This window comes from Mus caroli, unplaced genomic scaffold, assembly GCF_978045245.1.
Source record: "Mus caroli unplaced genomic scaffold, Mus_caroli_1 scaffold_4, whole genome shotgun sequence".
Taxonomy (NCBI): Eukaryota; Metazoa; Chordata; class Mammalia; order Rodentia; family Muridae; genus Mus; species Mus caroli.
The window spans coordinates 105,022,933-105,043,588 of NW_028227259.1; the positions used below are offsets into that span (position 1 = coordinate 105,022,933).

The 20,656-nt window shown below is 42.2% G+C and overlaps 1 protein-coding gene across 3 annotated transcripts; it reads right to left on the reverse strand.

Moving 5' to 3' along the window:
- Nucleotides 1-20: 20 nt before the first annotated feature.
- Abraxas1 (abraxas 1, BRCA1 A complex subunit) lies at nucleotides 21-16,776 on the reverse strand. Of its 3 annotated transcripts, XR_015046959.1 has the most exons (10): nucleotides 16,654-16,776; nucleotides 14,308-14,398; nucleotides 13,750-13,786; nucleotides 10,545-10,611; nucleotides 7,390-7,583; nucleotides 5,155-5,274; nucleotides 4,957-5,041; nucleotides 2,229-2,340; nucleotides 1,350-1,939; nucleotides 21-922 (listed from the first exon to the last, which is right to left on the reverse strand). XR_015046959.1 is itself a non-coding variant. In XM_021162693.3 (9 exons), the coding sequence occupies exons 1-9, from the start codon at nucleotides 16,738-16,740 to the stop codon at nucleotides 1,509-1,511; spliced, it is 1,224 nt and encodes a 407-aa protein (XP_021018352.3). In that variant the 5' UTR covers nucleotides 16,741-16,776; the 3' UTR covers nucleotides 21-1,508. The 3 variants fall into 3 exon arrangements, 2 of the variants coding, with proteins under 2 accessions (XP_021018352.3, XP_085693053.1); XM_021162693.3 differs by having other exon boundaries at nucleotides 21-1,939; XM_085836927.1 differs by having other exon boundaries at nucleotides 21-1,939; nucleotides 10,545-10,594; nucleotides 16,654-16,721.
- Between the last annotated feature and the right edge of the window lie 3,880 nt (nucleotides 16,777-20,656).

Below are 20,656 nucleotides of genomic sequence, written 5' to 3' on the forward strand. Positions count from 1 at the left end.
GTACATTTCGGTGATAGTGGTTCCTCGTGGTTGTCACAACTTACTTATAGATTATGGAAGAAGAGGGCTTCTCTTAGAATTCCAGCCCAGCCCTTACAGCGATGTAAGATTCTGTCCTTACAGCAGGATGGTTTTGGGGGATGGTTTTAGGGGATGGTTTTGGGGGATGGTTTTAGGGGGATGGTGCTAGAAAGGCAGAGTGCTTGTTTGAATCCCATGTGAATGGCTGTGGCAGTGAATTCACTTGGAGGCATTTTGGTGGTGTTTTTTTTTGTGCTCATGTGCACAGGAGTTTATGAAGGCCAGAGATTGATATCAGGTGTCTTCCGTAATATGTCTCTACCGATTATAAAGTTCACTTAGGCTAGACCAGATGATTAACAAGTCCCGGGCAGCCTCTTACCTCTGCATTGTCAGTGCTGGGACTCCATGTGAACACCACTAAGCCCAGGTTAATATAGAACAAAACTGCGTGTGCTTTATGTTTCTCTGTGTATGCATGCACATGTATGTATGTGTGAGTGTGCACATGTGCATGCTCTGGAGGGCATGAGAGGACAATGGGTCCCCAGAGCTGGAGTTACAGTCCTCAGGAAGTGCTTCAAGCACTGCTGGGTTCTCTCTTCAGTAAGAATCTTAAAAACGTAAATCTTAAAATCTATAAAAATAAGATATTACAAACTAAATTTTTCACTACATTTATTTATGGGGGTTTCATGTATATGCCATGGTCAATGCATGAAGTCAGGAGAGGTTGTGAGAGTTGGTTCTTTCCTTCACTGTGGGAGTTTCAAAAATCCAACTCAGGAGATGCCCGTGCCAGCTGAACCAAGTCTGAGGCCCGCCCGGGTTTACGAACATCTGTGCTTCTTTCCAGGTTGTGAAAAAGGCTAGTTTCTCTTTTCCCAACTTGAAGAATATTCTAGTTGAAAAGAATGTATCTATGTAAGTCTTTCCCTAACAATTTGGGGGTGGGAGGAGCTGAAAGGTTTGTGGCTTTGAAATAAAATCATCTTAGCTGGCACACACCTTTAATCTCAGCACAGGAGGCAGAGGGAGGTAGATATTTGTGAGATTTAGAACACCCAGAGCTACACAGAGACCCTATCCCAATGCACCCCTCAACCCACAAAACAAACAAACAAACAAACAAAAAAATCCCAAGCCAAACAAAATCAAAAACATTTGGACTGGAACTCAGTGGTAGAGAAGTTGCCTGCCATTCACAGTTCCCACACCACAAGTTTATATATGTAATTATAGCTATGCATCTACATATGTACACATTTACAAAGCATTTACAATGCGAGATAAGAATTTTTAAGGTACTGTATAAAATATTAACTTACCTATATATTATAAGCAGTTGAACAGTAAAAATATCCATGTATTACAAACAGGTGAATAAAGTAAAAACATAAATTTTATGTGTATTAATCCAGAGGGGAAAGAGTAAAAATAAAACAAGTTTCTTACTCAGTCTAGTAAGAAACGTCGTCTAAAAAGAATTAAAATGTGGGAGAGCGAGGATAGTCAGCATCACCTTCTGGGCTCCCCATCTCTATGTCTATATCTAGGCTGCTTGAGGAAGCCTTGTCTTGGTGCCTGCTGCGGGATGCTGCCACAGAAGGTCTGCTTTCTGTCTCCAGCAGCCGTGGTCTCTTCACAGGCCCCTGGTCATGTGTGTCTAGAGCCTTCCGTTTACGTAGCTGGGCTGTGGGCACTGGACTAGCTTCAGGGCTGTACACATACTCTACCATTAAGGTCAGCTGATCCACTACATCAACATGGTGGTTAACATTACACCCACTGGGAGAAATGTGTCTATTTTTCAAAGAAATAACGCAAGAATGAAGAACTTCAGACTCTGGAAAAAATGTTCGCAAAGCTTGACAAAGAAGGATGTTCTCCTGGGGGTTTCTCTGGACATTCTTCTCTCCTAGAGACAATAAAAAAGAGCTTAACACATGTTTGCTTCACAGTCCTTTATAATTAGCTGTTCAGTCAAGTAAACACAATTCCAACAGACAGATTATTAGAATAAGAATGACGTAACATCAAATCTCTATTTATGTGCCATACTATTGTATGAGAAAGTCAGTCTTTCATTTTTTTGTTTTTGTTTTTTTTATCAAACACAGAGCACAGTGTAGTGACCACTCACAATCCCAGTCCATCAGGACAGCAGCCCGAGCACAGTGAGGAGTCTGAGTTCACCTGCTGCTTACCTGCTCCTGTAGCCTGTGCTTGCTGCTTTTTTCTAACTTCTTTTAATTGGTTTACATCCATCAATAGTTTCTCTACTTCTCGTTCACTTTGTTCAACTTTTTGGCATATACTCTACAAAAACAATAAGGGCACAGATAAAAAAGTTCCAAGTCTTGTACTAATAGGAATCTAGGCCCACAGTGAAAGTTCTCAGTGGTACAGAATGCAAAGTAACATTAATCTTTCGTTTAAACCTTATTTTCATTTGGATGTAATTTTGGAGGACCTTGGTAACAAGTTTATGTTGCTTTGTAGGCAATGACATGCTTTTTGGATGTGTTAACTTTACATTTATTTTTGGACTTATATACCAGATATTTTTTTGATTATAGAAATGAGGTAAAATTCATTTTGAAATAAATATATACATTGGGCTGAGGACAGAGCTCAGTGACACAGCACTATCACTAGCATGTGTGCGGCCTGGGTTCAAGTCCCAGCGTGTACACCCCAAAACAACACTGAGGTTTAGGATGTAGAGGCAGGATTAGTAGCTAAAGGTTATCCTTATCTACAGGGGAGATCAAGGCCAACCTGAGCTACAGGAGAGGTTCATAACACACAGAACCAAAACAAAACCAAAAACCCACAGTAAGTAAGACAAAAGGTAACAGTGTTTTCCCTATAGGAAAAGCTCCATCTGAAAAGGAAACTGACGCTGTGGGTCTCAGTTTTAAAAGACTGAGTAATTCCATTTTGGAAATATACCTAATAAAGGTTATACAGGAGAATGACGTCTAAACCAAACATTATTAATTTCAATTATAGGTCAGAAGTTAAGTGTACCAGTTGCAGTGGATACTTTCTAGGCATTTGTCCAGTACTATTCAGATAATCAAGCCATAGAATCAGTGTCCATGTCCACTGGAAAGCATCTGAGGCTTAAGACGCTCGCTCTGGAAACGCAGTGACTGTGGGTGCTCAGAGCAATCCCTTTCTCAGGCATCCTCAGCATTATTTTCAGTTTCTGTATAATTTATTCATTAAGTAAAATACTCTGTGGGGCTAGAGATGGCACAGCAGTTAACAGGCCCTGAGTTAGGTTTCCAGCACTCACAGGGCAGCTCGCAACTGTGCTTCTAGATCCATGGGAACAAGTGCCTCTTCTGGCCTCAGACGGCACTGGACACACATTGCACACAAAGACACGAGGGCAAAAACACATACACATCAAAATAAATAAATCTTTAAAAAATAGTATGTAATGTTAGTAGGATACAGAAATGTAGTAACCATTTTTTTCTTACTAACAAGTATGGTTGCCACGAAAATAGACTTTTTAGATATCCAATTGAGATACTGACGTTCCCAGTTTGGATTCAGCATTTTTCAACTTACTAGGGAAAACCTTGTGCATCCCAGGCTGGCCTCCAACTTCCCATGCAGTCAAGGATGACCTTGAACTTCCGATCTTCCTGCCTTCACCTTCCCAGTGCTGGAAACCCAGGTGTACACCACCACTATGCTGATTTGGGATCAGAGCCCTGTGAGTGCTAGGCAAGTACTGCATCAACTGAGTTATGTCCCCAGCCCCAAGCACGGTGCAGCTCCCCAGGGGCTGCTCCTAGCAGTGACTGAGCACAAGGAGGACATTAGGACGTGTCCATGGAACAACTTTGGGGCACTCTGTTCAATTAAGGATTTAACTGTTTTCCTTTCCCTTAAGAAAGTATCTCAAGGGATGGTGAGATGACTTAGTGGTCAAGAGCACTGGCTGCTCTTCCAGAGGTCTGGAGTTCAATTCCCTGCAACCACATGGTGGCTTATGACGATCTATAAAAGAGCTCTAATGTCCTCTTCTGGCACACAGGTCACTCATACACAAATCAGAAAAGAAAGGAAAGGGAAAGGGAAAAAGGAAAGGAAAGGGTCTCAGTTGGGGTGCGTTTCTGTAATCCCTGTGCTTAGGTGAGAGCAGGATTAGGAATCAAGGTTATGCTCAGGTAAGTTTACAGCACAACTCTCCATCTCAGGTCAGATTCTTACAGTCCTCAATCCCATCCCGTTATTTTACACTGGCCCAATAGCTGTCCTGCAGTTAGGATTCGTGTTCTCTACAGTGAGCTACACTGAAATAGTAAGACAGACGATAATGCTGTAGTGATGGCTGTGCTTCTAAACATCTGCTTCCCTTTCATCTTAGAAAAAGACAGAGACTGGGCTTGGTGGCAAATGCCTTTAATCCCAGCATTTGGGGGGCAGGGCAGGAGAATCTCTATGATTCCAAGGTCAGCCCAGCCTACACAGCAAGTTCCTGGCCGGCCAGAGCTCCAGTGAGACCATTTTTCAAAAAAAGAAAGAGAAAATATAGCCATGATATTGAGAACAAAATTAAACTTGTACAGCCTTCTACCAGAGGTTGTGGTCTCTTTTATGGCAGTCAAAGGAGTACAATATATACCCTCAAATGTCAGCTTTTCTTTATTCGAGTGTCTATTGATTCTGTGTGCATTGTTGTTTTACCTTCTTTCTGTGTGAGGCGTCAGATCCCCTGGAACTGGAATTACAGATAGTTGTGAACTGCCATGTGGGTGCTGGGAATTAAATCTGGGTCCTCTGGAAGAGGAACCAGTGTTCTTTACTGCTGAGCCATTTCTCCAGCCCACAAATGTCAATGTGTCTATGAAGCAGCTCACAGCAGTCTATTGATGTGAGCTCTGAAGGGTCTCTGTGCTTCTGTTACCTCACCTTTAACTCTTCTTGTACAGCAGCATACATTTCATTTATCTTATGGACTTCCTTTAATGATCCATCTTCATTAAAGAACTGAGAACTGTAAGAAAATGATTTTCTTTAAGCAGGCAGTCTAAAAGGAAACACGGAGGTGAAAATATTCCAGTTATGTGAGTTCTTGTTTAACCTTTATCATCTGTGAGTCAGTCTTACCTGTGTGTCCTCACAGCTCTACTAAAGACAGTGGACGTACAGGAAGCAGATTCTGTTTTATAACCCAGTTGATCAGACATTCCCAGATTGGTAACCACCAATGGTACCCTATGAAAAAGCCTGAAACAAACAAACAAACAAACATTTAAAATAGAATTTAAAATAAAAGGACAACATCTGCCATCAGAGCAGGCCACTTTTCTAACAGCATTAAAATACTCCCCCACCTCATTTAGCAAGAGAATCATCCCAGATGAGTCAAATTAAAGCAGCTAACTCTTCGGTTTTTAATTTTTCTTGCTTTATGTATACAGATGTTTTGCCTGCATATATGTATGTCTGTGCACCACCAGTGCCCTCAAAGGCTAAAAGGAGTGTCACATGTCCCTGAAACTGGAGTTATAGATGGTTGTGAACTGTCAGATGTTTGCTGGGAATTGAACTGGGGCCTTCTGAAGAGCAGCCGATGTTCTTAACTGCTGGCTGACTCATCTCTAGCCCTGAAGCAACTAGCTTTTAAAAGATGTCACCCAGGAGGCAGAGGCAGGCAAAGTTTGAGGCTAACTTGTTCTACAGAGAAAACTCCAGTACAGCCAGAGCTGCACAGAGAAACCCTGTCTCGGAAAACAGTCATGATGTCTATAGCATAAAAGAGTTGTGTTAAGATAGTTTAAGGCTATTTCTCCTGTCACATATATATGGAAATCAAGGAAGTAAGGCTACCCCAGAGGCTGAGGAGAACTGAGCTGAAAGGCCATGACAAGCAACACAGGTGAGACCTTGAGCTTTGCAGCCCCTTTATTATCCTTTTTGTCTGTTTACAATGTTTTAGTGTCAGAGGACAGTATCACAAGTTGGTTCTTTTCTTCCAACGAAGGTTCTAGGGATGGACCTCAGGTCTTTAGGCTTGTGGGACAAAGCTTTTTATCACTGGTTTGTTTGGTTTTGTTTTTTTTTTTTTAATCCAACCTAATTTCAAGCTCTGTACAGCTGAGTAAAACCTTGGACTCAAAATCCTGCCTGCGCTAGCTCAAGCACAAGGATGGCAGGAATGAACCACTATACTTACTGAAACCCTTAAAGGAAGGGGGTAAGAAAGGAAAAGAAACTTTGCTGGAGATGAAGCTCAGTAGAGGGACTCCTGCCTGCCAGTGTGAATCCTGCACTGTGTCCTTAGCACACTAAAAGGCAGAACAAGTTCAGCATCCCTGGTCCAAAATCTTGAAATCTGAGGTAGGGTCTTATTATGTAACCTAAACTGACCTCAAACTCGAAATCCTCCTGCTTCCACTTCCTGGGATGGTTAAGTGTGCACCACCACACACAGCCTAAAATGTGAAACTGAACACTGTTACACAAAAAATTTCCTGAAAGGCCAACACAGGAAGATTGTGAGTTCAAAGCCAGACAGGCCCATCTATCGGTTCCATATCCAGCTCAGTTTACATGGTGAGGCCATGTCTCGAGGAAACACAGCAAAAACAAAGGCAGATGTCCCATCTGACTTCCATGTGCCAGGTCAGTACCGACGTATGTTCCAAGCTTTGTATGATAATCCATTATCTGTAATCCTAGCACTAGAGAGATCAGGTGGTAAGACCTCAAGTTCAAGGCCAGCCTAGGCTACACTGTCTCAAAAAAAGAAAAGTGCAATATTGTTAAAAAAATTAACTTCAGATTATATTTATAGGGTATATATGAATTTTTGTTTAGACTTGAGCCTGTTCCAATCCCAAGGTATTTTAGTGGGTATCTGCAAATATTCCAAAATCTGAATGAAGTGTGTGGTTCTGTCTAGTCCTACGAGTTCGAGGTAAGTGATATTTCAACTTTAAGGTATTATGTTGAGATTTATCTTATCCTCCATAAGCAATAAAATTAACATCAATTGGTAGTGCTCTTTTTACTTAATTCTTATAATCAAGGAGAATATAATTATACCCAAGGGAACTGCCTGGACTTACTGCAGTAAGCCATCAGGACTGTGATGAATCTGTCTACAGCAGCCCATACTCACATGAGCGCAATAACACTTAGGTTCCAGGACACAAGCCTCCAAGTCATTACCCCCTGGGCCCCATTTCCTTGCCCAACCTTTGTTTTCTCATCTATTATTAACATTAAGGCTTTCTTTCCATGATTATGACACCCAGTGCAACACTGTATGAAGACACTTGGAGCTACAAAGCACTGTGAAAATTCTACTTAAAATAGCCAGGACCAACCAACACTTACCCCCTTTGAGGTTTATATAAGGCGTGTTCCAGGCAGTGAGTGGAGCAGCTTTCTGTTGTTATACTTGGTGTTAACAACAGGAAAACCAGCTCAGGGCTTGAAAGATGTGTCTGTAAGTTTCTGTGGAGCAACTGCTCCCTAAATGTCATGATCTGATCCGAGTGACGACGGAATTTATACCAGCCCACCACAGTCTGAAGAGATACAGGAAAAAATTAATGGTCTTGAGGCAGTAGCTGCAGTATAACCAGTAGCTCCAGGACACTAGGGGCTGAAGCAACAAGACTGTAGTGTAGCCTGGGGACACAACAAAACTAAACAAATTTGTCAGGGCCTCTCTGTGTGACCTTGGCAGTCCGCAACTCAATCTGTAGACCAGGCTGGCTTCAAACTCAGAGAGATCCACCTATCTCTGCTTCTCAAGTGATGGGATTAAAGGCATCACCACTAAACTTGGCAAAACCTACCTGTCTTAAAATGGCTCTTCTAAGTGTTGGTAAAGCTTGGGTTATAATAAATCAAGAATATACTTAATACAAAAACCTTTCAAGTGATTTTAAAATCAATGTAAAGAGTTTAACATTTAACTAATCAAGTGTTTACATAGCATATGAATGTTTCCAGGGAGTGGCTCCCTAGTGTGTGAAATAATAGCATTGGTATCATTAGGGATTGCAAGGCAGCATGTGTGGTGGTGGTTGTTAAAACAGTATGAGCTGGGAGTGTAGCTCAGTTTGTAAAGTACTTATGTAACATTCATGAAGACCTGGTCCAACAAATTCATGAATAACATTAATAAACTTTTAACCTGAAAAATAATTCTCATTACTGAATAGTAATTATAACAACAACAACAAAAACCCACCATACATTTATTTGTACATTAAAGCCGAAAAATTAGAAATGGCTCTTATACCTGTAATCTCAGCTTTTGGAATTCAAAGGATAACAAGTTCAAAGATGAAGTGGGCTACATGGTGAGGTTATCTCAAAAACAAAACATTCATTTTGAAGGAAAAAATGCTCTCATAAATATACTTCCTAAATAATCAAATTAAGAGTACATTACCATAGTCAGCTATTGGATGGAACACAGGGCCCCCAATGGAGGAGCTAGAGAAAATACCCAAGGAGCTAAAGGGGTCTGCAACCCTATAGGTGGAACAACAATATGAACTAACCAGTACCCCCAGAGCTCTTGACTCTAGCTGCATATGTATCAAAAGATGGCCTACTCGGCCATCTTTGGGAAGAGAGGCCCCTTGGCCTTGCAAACTTTATATGCCCCAGTACAGGGGAACGCCAGGGCCAAAAAGTGGGAGTGGGTGGGTAGGGGAGTAAGGGGGACTTTTAGGATAGCATTTGAAATGTAACTGAAGAAAATACCTAATTAAATAAAAAACAAACAAACAAAAAACCAAAACAAGAAAACAAACAAAAAAAATTATTAGAGTCTTGATTGCATCTATGGAAATATGCTAAAATAAAATATTAAACAAGGGGGGGGGAAGGGCTGGAGAGATGGCTCAGGAGTTAAGAGCACTGACTGCTCTTCCGAAGGTCCTGAGTTCAATTCCCAGCGACCACATGGTGGCTCACAGCCATCTGTAATGGGATCTGATGCCCTCTTCTGGTGTGTCTGAAGACAGCTACAGTGTACTTACATATAATAAATAAATCTTTAAAAAAAAAAAAGAGAACGTTACACTTGCTGTGTGCACATGTGACATGCACGTGTGTGGGTGTGTGCATGCGTGCGCTTGTGTATGTGCATGTGGAGATAAAGTGTGGTGAACAGAGGACACTGTGTGAGAGTCATTTCTCTCCCTCTCTCCATCCTGTTAGTCAAAGGATTAAGTTCAGGTCATCTGGCTTCAAAGCCAGAGCATTTGTCCACTAAGCTGTCTTGTTGGTTCCAAATAATAATTTTTTTTTTAAGTTCAACCATCGTCTTTTAAGATACTTTTACAAGTGCATGTGTGTATTTATGCATGTATGCAGGTATGTATGAGTGCTTTACCCTTGGGGAGGTCAGAGGACAGCAAACAGGGCTGTTTTCTCCCTCTACCCAATGGTTTCCACAGATTGAGCTCAGGTGTCAGGCCTTGTGCTGTAGTGCTAGAAAGGTGCACCCAGAGCCTTTACGAAGGCAAGGGGGCACCAGAGCCATGTCCACAGCCCTTTCCTTTCCTTTTTTTTTTTGGCTTGCAGGTGTCAGGATCTCACTGGGTTGCCTCAGAATAAATCCTTTTCTGTCTTGGCTTCCCTCAGACCTGGGATTACAAGTATACACCCACTATCTGAAAGAACTTACATTATTAAATCTACTTCCATTCTAAAGTCAGATGTGTGTTATCATTCCAAGTGACTGAAACTTTCCCTGAAATTTTCTTCTATTCTCAGACACATAAAATTTTAAAGACAAAAATGCATACCTCAAAAAAAGCCTAGATTGGGAATGGGATTCTGAATGTTCTGTAACTTTTATCTAACACCAAGTACATTTAGGAAGGTTTAAATGGAATTGCTGTATAGGCAACTGCAAAGCCTCGCTCTGTGACATATACCTGAACTCCCAGCTACTTAAATCCAGCAGTCTGAGACAATAAATAACAACAGCAACAACAATAATAAAATCCAGTGATGTGAAAATAACAGAAATGGATTCACTCCTAGAATAAATCAGACGGGAAAAGGCTGTGGTTAAGCCATAAGCCAGAGAGTCAGTGTACTACACAGTAGTCAAAGGAGCAGTGAGATGATATTTTTCCATTTTCTGTGTATGCTTTGCCTGCTTGTACATCTGTGTTCTATGTGCATGCATGTATCCAGGGGACAGAAGAAAGCATTGTATCCCCTGGGACTAGACTTCTATCTGGTTGTGAGCTGCCATGTGGGTGCTGGGAACCAAACCCAGGTCCTCTGGAAGAGCAGCTAGTGCCCTTAACCACTGAGCATTCTCTCTAGCCCCAGGATGGATACTTTTAATGAGTAGTTTTGCTTTCAGAGAAACACTGCCTGAATTTCTGGGAACAATAAGTCTTTTCTTACATGCTCTAATGAATGCCATTAATATTGCTTAAGAGTTCTGTAAAAGTACTGGTTTTTAGGATCACAAGATAGCACAAATAATACTAACAAAGAAAAGAAAATACCTTTCTGACATTTGAAAGAACCTTCTTCAGGGCTTGTTCGTTTACTTCACCTAAAGAATTATAAAAGCTATAAAAGTAAAAATTAAAAAGTTTCCAAGTAAGATAGAAATTTGAATAATTTTATTAGTACTTTTAATTTTAGTAACTCCTAACCCACATTATCCAACCAAAATTCGTGCCTACTTATCATATGAACTCCAACAATAATAGATAAAATTTAAAGATTAACACTTTAATAGTAGAAACATTATGTCCATAAGCAACAACAACAAAAAAGAAGAGAAAAACTTCCAGGTATGAGCTGTCTATCACATTTTTAAACTAAATCAGAACAATAAAGTATTCATTAATACAAGAATCAGACTGTTCATATAGGCAGTTCACAACTCAGTTCCCTTCCTGTAACTGATAACTTAGGATAGGATATACAATGTATAATAAAGAACAGTGACGAAAGGACAACGATCCACTGCTAATACCAAAGCTATATGCTCAGGGTTTTGGGGGACACTGGGAAGGGGAGGATAAATCTGACTTAGTCCACTGGTTTTTGTAACTGGACTGTCTCAAATATAGAAAGAATAATTCTAAATGATTCTAAACCATTTCCTTGTAGCTTAGTCTTCTCTTCCTGTGAGAGACTCCAAGCAATAGTTCCTTCCCTGTGTGTGTATGTGTGCCCGCCCAGGCGCTTGTGCATGCGCGCGTGTTCATGGATGTGTGCACTTGTGTGTTCAGGTGTACACGCACAGAAAAGCCAGAGGCTGATGCTGCTTCCCTTCATCAGTCACCACCTTATTGCTTGACCATGCGTCTCACTGAACCTGGGCCAAACTTGGGTCTTCACTCCTGAGCGGCAGGGAGTTAACAGTGGAGCCGCCTCCTCAGTCCTAGTCCTTCTCTTTGACATTGAGGAGGTAATATTCCTTTTTATAATGCTGAAATAGTAAACAAAGCCCTATATAATTTTATAGGGTTTCTTTTTTCCTTGACATCCTTAAGTATATACTAGAGACATTTATTTACATGGAACTGACCAATATCCTATTTGGTAACATGTTTAAGCTGAGCTTGGTACAGGCCTATAAATCCATCTACTAAACAGGTTAAGGGAAGAAGATTTCAAGTTCAAGGCCTGCCTAAGCTACAAGAGTGCGTTTAAGGCCAGCCAATAACTTAGTCACACAATGTTTCAAACAAACAGACAAACCTGGGATTACAGCTCAGCAGTGTAGTGCTTACCTAGCATAAGTAAAGACCTTGGGTCAATCTTGGTACCACAAGAAAAAAATAACTCCATTAAAAATATTTTAATGGGAGCTGGTGAGATGGCTCAGTGGTTAAGAGCACCGACTGCTCTTCCGAAGGTCCTGAGTTCAAATCCCAGCAACCACATGGTGGCTCACAACCATCCGTAACAAGATCTGACGCCCTCTTCTGGAGTGTCTGAAGACAGCTACAGTGTACTCACATATAATAAAATAAAATAAATAATAAAAATCTTTAAAAAAAATATTTTAATGGGCTAAGGGGTAACTGGGTTTGTTGAAAGACAACTGCTATGGCATTTGTGACTTGGATAAAGACTGAAATTGTGACAATTCCAGAAACCAATGCCCAGTTCCTAAGTTCAATCCCCAGAGAAAGAGAAGGGAACAGAGAAAAAGGAGAGAGAGGAGACAAAATAAATAACAACAATAATAAATGTTACTGCTGTATTTCTCTAGCACGGTCCATTTCTAAGCATCTCAACCTGGTGTCTAAGGTAGTGAGAACTTGGGATATGTAAGCGTAGGCTAATAGTATACACACACATGAGAACTCTGATCTTATGTCAAGCTTCTGCAGAGTTTTATACGGAAACATAATAATCCAGGTATGGTGACAAATGCCTATAACCTGACACAGAAGACTCTGGAGGTTAGGACAGCCTGGGCTACAGTCAGAGCCCTGTTGTCTCCTCACTCCCCAAAGGATACACTGTAAAGAATCCATACTTAAAGGCCAGGCATAGTGGCATAAGCTTTTAATCCCAGCACTCAGGGGGCAGAGGCAGGTGGATCTCTGTGAGTTCAAGGCCAGCCTGGTCTAAAAAGCAAGTCCCAGGACAGCAAGGGCTACATAGAGAAACCCTGTCTTGGAAAATCAAAAGCAAAAACAACAACAACAACAACAAAAAACAAAGTATGTTTTAGGTTTCAATGACCTGTTTTCAAGAAACTTGTAGACTTCTGAAATGAGGAAATCAGTGTATTTGCTGACACTACTAAACTAGCCCAGACACTACTAAACTAGCCTGTTTCTTAATGTAGTTGCCTGGAAACACAGGTTCTCTTAATCCTTTGCTGGTCCAGAAGGCCCTTCAAGAAGTCTTTTCTAGGAGGTTCCACTAAGAACTCCGCATTCAATGACTAGATCTGCACGTCCAGTGTGTAAGAAGGACTGTAAGCAGACTGCCTCCTCCTGCTTTATCAGTCTGAGAACACCCCAGGCTGTCTTGTCATACTTTCTTCCCCACAGATCTCTCTTTACCATGTATGCCTTTGTAACTCCCACCGTCTTAGACATGTATACACTGTGTGAGAGTGTACGACAGTCATTATTTTTCTTTTTTTTTTTTTTTTTTTTTTTTTGGTTTTTCGAGACAGGGTTTCTCTGTGTAGCCCTGGCTGTCCTGGCACTCACTTTGTAGACCAGGCTGGCCTCGAACTCAGAAATCCGCCTGCCTCTGCCTCCCAAGTGCTGGGATTAAAGGCGTGCGCCACCACGCCCGGCTTCATTATTTTTCTTGTGTGGCTGATATAAATCATAAAAATGGTCTTTTAAAATCTTTAAAATGACACCATCCTATGGTTGTGTCTGTTTGCTTGGTGACTGTTAGTGACATTAAAGTATATGTCAGTCATGAGTTTATAATATGCAATGAGAGGATTGTGAGAAGAAAAGGCAATTTTCAAAGAACACTGGTTTTTCAGAGGCAGTAGAGGCCAGCTAAGGGTAACACAACTAATAAAGAATTACAGACACAGTTGACGTGGACTAGTGTACCTTGGATACTGAAAAAAATCAAACAAACTTCTATGTAACCAAGACACTAAATTACCATGTCTGGTTATGAAGACACTGTTAGTTTTTAAAATTATTTACCTTGCAAACAATTGTCACAATGAATAATTTACTTGTTTTTACTAATACTATTACTCACCTAAAAAGCCGGTAGCATGGGATATATTTCTGAATGTCTAGGAGAAAAAGGATTTCTAGTCATGAGTGTATTAATCGCTTGCCCACTGCCCACCACCCTGAGGAGCGTTTGACCTCCTGCTAGCTAGGAGCTTCACTGTGCAGAGCTCATCCCTCTTCAGACCCCCCTAAGACAGACCACGCTCACTCAGAAATCAAGTGACTCCCAGACATGCAGGGCTAAAAGTCCAACCTGGAACTGCAAGCGTTACACTCCCTAGACAACAGCAAACGTGCAGAGCTGTACTTCTGATCCCCCTGCCTCCCATTTTTTAGTGTGAGGATTACAAGTCTGTACCACTTCACCCACACTTTTGGTTTTTGGGTTTTTTCTTTTTTTTTTGTAGTACTTTTAAAAACATTACCATATATATGTTATCAGTTTAAACACACACACACACAAGAGTCTAGACATGTGTGTATTCCCCAGAACAACTAAAATATAAAAGTGAAAGTAACATTTATGCTGCTTGTACTCGGCATGTAAACTACCAAAACCACACAGAACTAAGTGACTCACCAATTGTATAAACAACTTTAACGTTGTCCATCTGTGAATCAGTAATGCTATTCTTGGCTTCACCTTTCATTTCACCGAGGAGAAAACCTTCCTGAGAGTAAACAAAAGAAGCAGTATATGAAACACACTGGCTAGGGTCAATATTCTATCTCCTAATCATATCATCTCAGAATTTCACAATATACAAATGTGTTATAGGTAGTGGGCACATGGGTAACTGGAAAAGGCTGTGAGGGAGACAGAGTGGAACTGATTTTTTTGTTTGTTTGTTTGTTTTGAGACAGGGTTTCTCTGTATAGCCCTGGCTGTCCTGGAACTCACTTTGTAGACCAGGCTGGCCTCGAACTCAGAAATTCGCCTGCCTTCTGCCTCCCAAGTGCTGGGATTAAAGGCATGCACCACCATGTCCGGCTGAGTGGGACTGACTTTAAAGGGCTTGGTAATAGTTTGGGAAGGCAGAGAGTGAAGCACCCCTAACTCAAAAGCATAAAAGTTTAAAGTCTGTTTAAGAGCCCAGCTGAGCAGTTTGTCTTGAAGTGCAAGGCTCCTGTGGACAGTTGTAACAAGAGGGTAAAGTCCCACAAGATATTCCAAATGAGCAGCTGAAGTCTGGAGTTTACACATATTTCTGGGTGTCAGTGGAGGTTTCTTAGCTATGGAATGCTAAAGTGATCAATGTTTTCATTTGTAAATCTGTCTAAAAATTATAAAAAAAAAATAAAGATTTGTAATTCAGTTACATCTGCTTCCCAATGGGTCTACTGTGTGCCTGTTTTCTTTTAAAATACAGGCAACCTTTTGGGTTTTTGTTTTGTTTTTTTCATTTCAGTAACTCAAGTTTTTCCTTTGGGTGCATTTAAAGATCAAGTGAACTCTTCTATTCATTAAAATTAGTTTATAATGCCCTGCCTCCATTTCATCAAAATAATCGATCCACCAACCAAACAAACATATAGGAATGTCCCAGTCCTTTAACAGAATCAAGTGGGTACAAATCTGTAATTGCAAATGTTCTTGATTTTGATACTCCCAATGTTAAAAACCAGGAAAAGTACCAGTCAATTCTAAGTACAATTATTCAGAAACCAACTCTAAAACCTTTAGTTGAGCTGGAGGGACGATTCAGTCATTAAGAGCAGTGGCTGCTCTTGCAAAAGAACAGGATTTCGTTCTCAGCGCCCACATCTGTATCTCCCATTAAGTTTCAGAGGATGGTATGCCCTCTTCTGGCCTACTTGGGCACTGCCCATGTGTGATCCACAGATATTCAGTAGGTAACAGACACGCATAAAATAAAAATAAATGACTCTTCAAACAAAAGTTAAAATATCTGAGAAACTAGGGTCAAACACCAAGATGTAGTGTACAAGGGCTAATCCTATAAACTACAGACTTAGGGCAGTTTACTTATGTTCACGCTAAACATCTTCTAAAATAAGTCCCACAGATACACACACGTGTTTGTGTTTAGTATGAAGTGCTTCAGTTTGTATATCATCCTCCCGTAGAGCCATGCTAATGTCAGTATCATCCCATTATGTGCTGCCCGGTGAGCACCTCGCATTCAAAGATGTCATTTGTTTCCCCTTGGTTATCTTGATGTACTGCACATCAAATCATTGTACACTCCTATCACTGGGACCGTGCTGAGAAGCCATTTAGGCAACGCAGATCTGACACTTAAAGCGAAGGACTTAACACTTCAAATAAGTTACTCCACACTGTTCGGTATGGTGCTCTCTGCACTGTATTCGTGCAGACCCCAAACTCATTTTAGATGTTTCTAAGTTTCTTTCTTTATGTTACTAAGAACTTAATACAAGATGCTACTGCCAGACCTCAAAGTTTTACGGTAAGTTTTTAATCTAAAAAAAGAGCCTTAAAATTTGTTTTCAATGTCACTCACTGGCTTCGAAAGGAGGCAAAGGCTTAAAAATGCATTTACACATCTGATCCTGGACAAAGTGCGTTTGTAACGGAAAGTAGCACAGAAGTAGCCGGAATCTTAGAGCCTCATGCCAGGTTAGCTCTACAACTGGCCAGCCCCATGCGGCTGGGTGCGGGGTCTGGCTCGCCCGTGCTCGTCCTCCCGAGTCTCGCGGCGCACACGCGCTGCGGGTAGGACCCGGCGCCCGGATCCTTCGCACAGCAGGGTAGCGAGGCAGGGAAGCTGCCCGACTTTCGTCGCCCAGCCGGAGGCCCCGGGGAACTTTCCTCCACGCCCAAGGGCGAGCAGAGAAAAAGGGCCCGGATGAGAGCTCGGGAGGGCGCCCTGCTCCGCGAACCCGCGGGGCGAGCGGGGACTGCGGGCAGGGACGGCGGGGTCGGCAGCCGCGCCCGGCTCACCGTGTCTGAGTCTGTGTTGAGATGATGGAAAGTGAGTGCGCCGAGCACGAAGCCAGACAGCACCCCCAACGTGCTCTCGCCCTCCATACTGCCGCCTCGGTCGCTGCCGCCACAGCCACTATCGCGGGGCATGACGGGAGGCTGGGGCGTAGGGGCGGGGCCTAAGGGGCGGGGCTTGAGCCTGCGCACCGGGAGACGCGTGTTGGAGGGAGCTGGGTGTCCTCTAGCCAGGGAGGGTGCTTCTTTCATCAGCTTGGCTGAGACACCTGCAGCATGCATGGAAAACCCTGTTTATGGATAGTTTAAGGCTACTAATGGTTGTAAAAACAAGAATCGCTTAGCAATATTTTAATACCACGGATATGTCTTTTTGGGGTTTCCACTGCCCTTCATCTATTGGAATTTATGGAAGACCAATAACCAGTGGTGGGTGGGGATTATCTTCTCTAGAGTGTTCCCGCTGTGTTGCGTTATTCTGTCTGTGTGTATTTGATTCTTTGGTTTGTTTGCTTGCAATTATAAAGTTATGAACTGAGTCTAAAGACTATATATGTTTATAACATTGTGAAAGTTTAATGATAAGCATGAACATATTGTGTTGGATCATGTGATATGACTAAAGTAAGTGAGAAGGTGAGGGATTGACATGTATTTCACACGTGTGCACATACACAATTTTAAAAGCCGATGGTTTTTAAATAACTGAAAGTTGGCAAAAGTGGCATGCTCCTGAATTGCATTAGTATTGCATGTCTCAGTTTTGTTGTGCAATAGCCAGGATTAGCTTGTCAGTGGCAACATGGAAGAAGTCATAGCTCCACTCTGTGGTCACTAATAGCTTGTGGAGTTCTCCTCCCCCTAGGGAAGGAGAATTTATAGAGTACATATGTATAATACATATGTATTATAGAATGTGTATGTATTAATATATATTTCGTGGTACTATCATATGTATCACATATATAATTATACATAATACATATAAAGGCCCATGGTATTTAGTTTTCATTACATGAGCTAGCCACCAGAGTTCAAGGCTGATTGTGACAGGAGAATAAAGACAAGAGTCCTAGATGACAAAGGTCCTACCCAGCATGTACATTTCCTACCCTTTGACCTCTACACCTCCCCCCCGCCTTGTGAAGGAGTCCTCATGTACCCGAGTTCCCTAATATGCAAGTTTGAGGGGAGAGATAGTTTCCCATATCTCAGAATACAAATTCTTGAATAAACCCGATTTCCTTCCACCAACTTTCATTCTCTGAATATTCGCTTTTAAGTATGGAGCAGATGACCTTGGGTATGGTGACATTTCTGCTGAATATTAATTGCTTTTCTGTTGCTGTGATAAACCACCATGACCAAGGAACCTTATGGAAGGGACGGTTTATTTGGGCTTACACTTCCAGAGGGATAGGAGCCCATCACTGTCACAGCAGGGAGCCTGGCAGGCAGCAGGCAGGCATGGTGACTGGAACAGCAAGCCGAGGACATCCTGAACCTCAAGCAAGATGCAGAGAGAGCAAACTAAAATTGGCACAAGTCTTTTAGTTCTCAAAGCCTGCCCCCAGTGATTCCTTCAGCAAGACCACACCTCCTGAACCTATTCAAACGGTGCCACCAACCAGAAACTATTCAGATTTCTAGACTGTGTGGGCATATCTTTGAGACCATCACAGCTGTGTTCTGGGATAACACCCTCACTAGACCCGATTGCTGTTTGAAAACTACATCACCATGTTGTGACTGTACAATGGTATACAAAGCAGTAAGAAGAAGTGTTAATCCCACCAGGTGAAAATAAGACTAGTACCACAATTTTTGAGCAAAATGTAAAGCAGGCTTTATTAGATACTGGTCAGGATGATGGACACCGGCCGGATGCCCAGAGAATGGCTCTAAACCCCACAAGACTCCGTATTCCCACGTTCATCCAATCAACAGCAATCCTATCTGGACATACTTCCTGCCTACATACCTCTATCATACATGTGGCCAAGCACTTCCTGTGCAGCTGGAGCAACCAACCTTCTTCACAGAAGTGAAAACACCTGGCTTGTTATCTTACTTGACCCGCAGCCCCCAGCATTCCAGGAAGTTGGCTGTCCTTGGGCAAGTGGGGCTTACAGGTTAGAGGTGGTTTTTGTTTTATAGATCTCTTAAGCACAGTAGTTAAAACTTAACTCATAACTTTAGCCCTCGAAGAACTGAAAGTAAAGGCATGAGTATGAATTTGTGGGTTACATGATGAGGGGAATCTAATACCGTATTATTAACCCCTGTGCAGAAACAAAATAGGAGGGCATTCTTTCAGCTCAATTGTATCAAGTGTCTGGGAGAGAAACTATGTGTCATAAAGACCCTTCTTGCAACCACAGTGGCCTGTGTGAATGATGAATATACAAGGTTACTACTGGTGGAAAGTTCATCTCTAAAGCTGAGTTAGCTAATGGAATCGTATCCAGCAGACAGACCCAAGGCCAAACAGAAAATGTCAAGCTTTTATCCTGGGTCTAGTTGCCCTGGAGACGAGTCAACGCTTTTTAACTCTTGGAGCAGTTGACTGAGTTAAGCAGAACACATTCTTTACTTGTATCCATCAAAGCAGGCTGGGTAATTTATTTCTCTCTCTGAAGGGCCACTGACCTGTACAGTTGTATGGCTCATCCATGTCTGTCACACATGATCTGAGAAGGGCTTTCATACCATGGTGACTTCAGATTTTGGGTGATTTCGGGGGCAGATGTTCCCTGTGTTTTCAGTATGTGTGTGTGTGTGTGTGTGTGTGTGTGTGTGTAAGCTTCAGAGGTGGCCCTGCCTTTTCATGAGTGTCTGTTCATCTGCTTCATGAAGACTACATCAGGAGATGCCACGAAACTTCACCTGCTGAACTATTTATTATCAAGGCCATTTCAGACACAGGAAACAGGAATGCTCCTCAACACCCTGACCCGGGGGTGGGGTGATACTCTTCTGGTTCACCCAGGTCCTTGTTGTCTGACAGAAAAGACTTTCTGGGGCTGGAGAGATGGCTCAGTGGTCAAGAGCGTTGACTGCTCTTCCAGAGGTCCTGAGTTCAACTCCCAGCAACCACATGGTGGCTCACAACCATCTGTGATGGGATCTGATGCCCTCTTCAGGTGTGTCTGAAGACAGCGACAGTGTACCCACATACATGAAATAAATAAACAGATCTTTTTTAAAAAAGAAAGAAAAGAATTTCTGCATGAATTAGAGTAAAGTAAAATCAGCAAGTCCACTGGTTAAGCAAGAACACAAGACAAACCTGACCAGTCAAAGTGGGCGTCTAAGCACCCAGGCAGTAGCCATAATTGACTAGGGGCTTACTTAGAACTTACTTAGAAAAACGCACTCGAACACTGATTTCAGATATTAGGGGAAGCATTTTTCTCACCCCCAGGATTTGGTCCTTGAGGCTTTCCCCGACTTACCCTGAAGGCTTGCAGCTGGAGCAAGAAGAGTGCTCCAGAGGTAAATAGCGTTGACTCGTCTCCAGGGCAACTAGACAAGGACGAAGGCTTGACATTTCCGGATTGGCGTTGGGTCTGTCTGCTTTGCTTTGAAGGCTGGATGCGTTTCCATTAGCTAACACAGCTTCAGGGGTGAACTTTGCAGCAGTAGCAACCTTGTGTGTTCATCATTCACACGGGCCACCGTGGTTGCAAGAGGGGTCTCGATGACACATGGTTTCCCCTCCAAATAGTCAGTACCATTGAGCATACATTGGTATGTTTCTTTCTGAATTCTGTGCCCAGTCCTCCAGCATCTCTTGCTACCTTTAACAAGCTGCTTTGGAGGGACTGGATAGACTAGTGGTTAAGAGCACTTGCTGCTCTTCCGGGGGACCTGGGTCTTAGCACACACACAGTAACTCCAGTGGATCAGAGGATCTGAGGTCCTCTCCTGGCTTCAAGGGCATCAGATGCAGACATGTATGCAGGCAAAACACCTAGACACATAAAAATAAACTGATTTAAAGAGC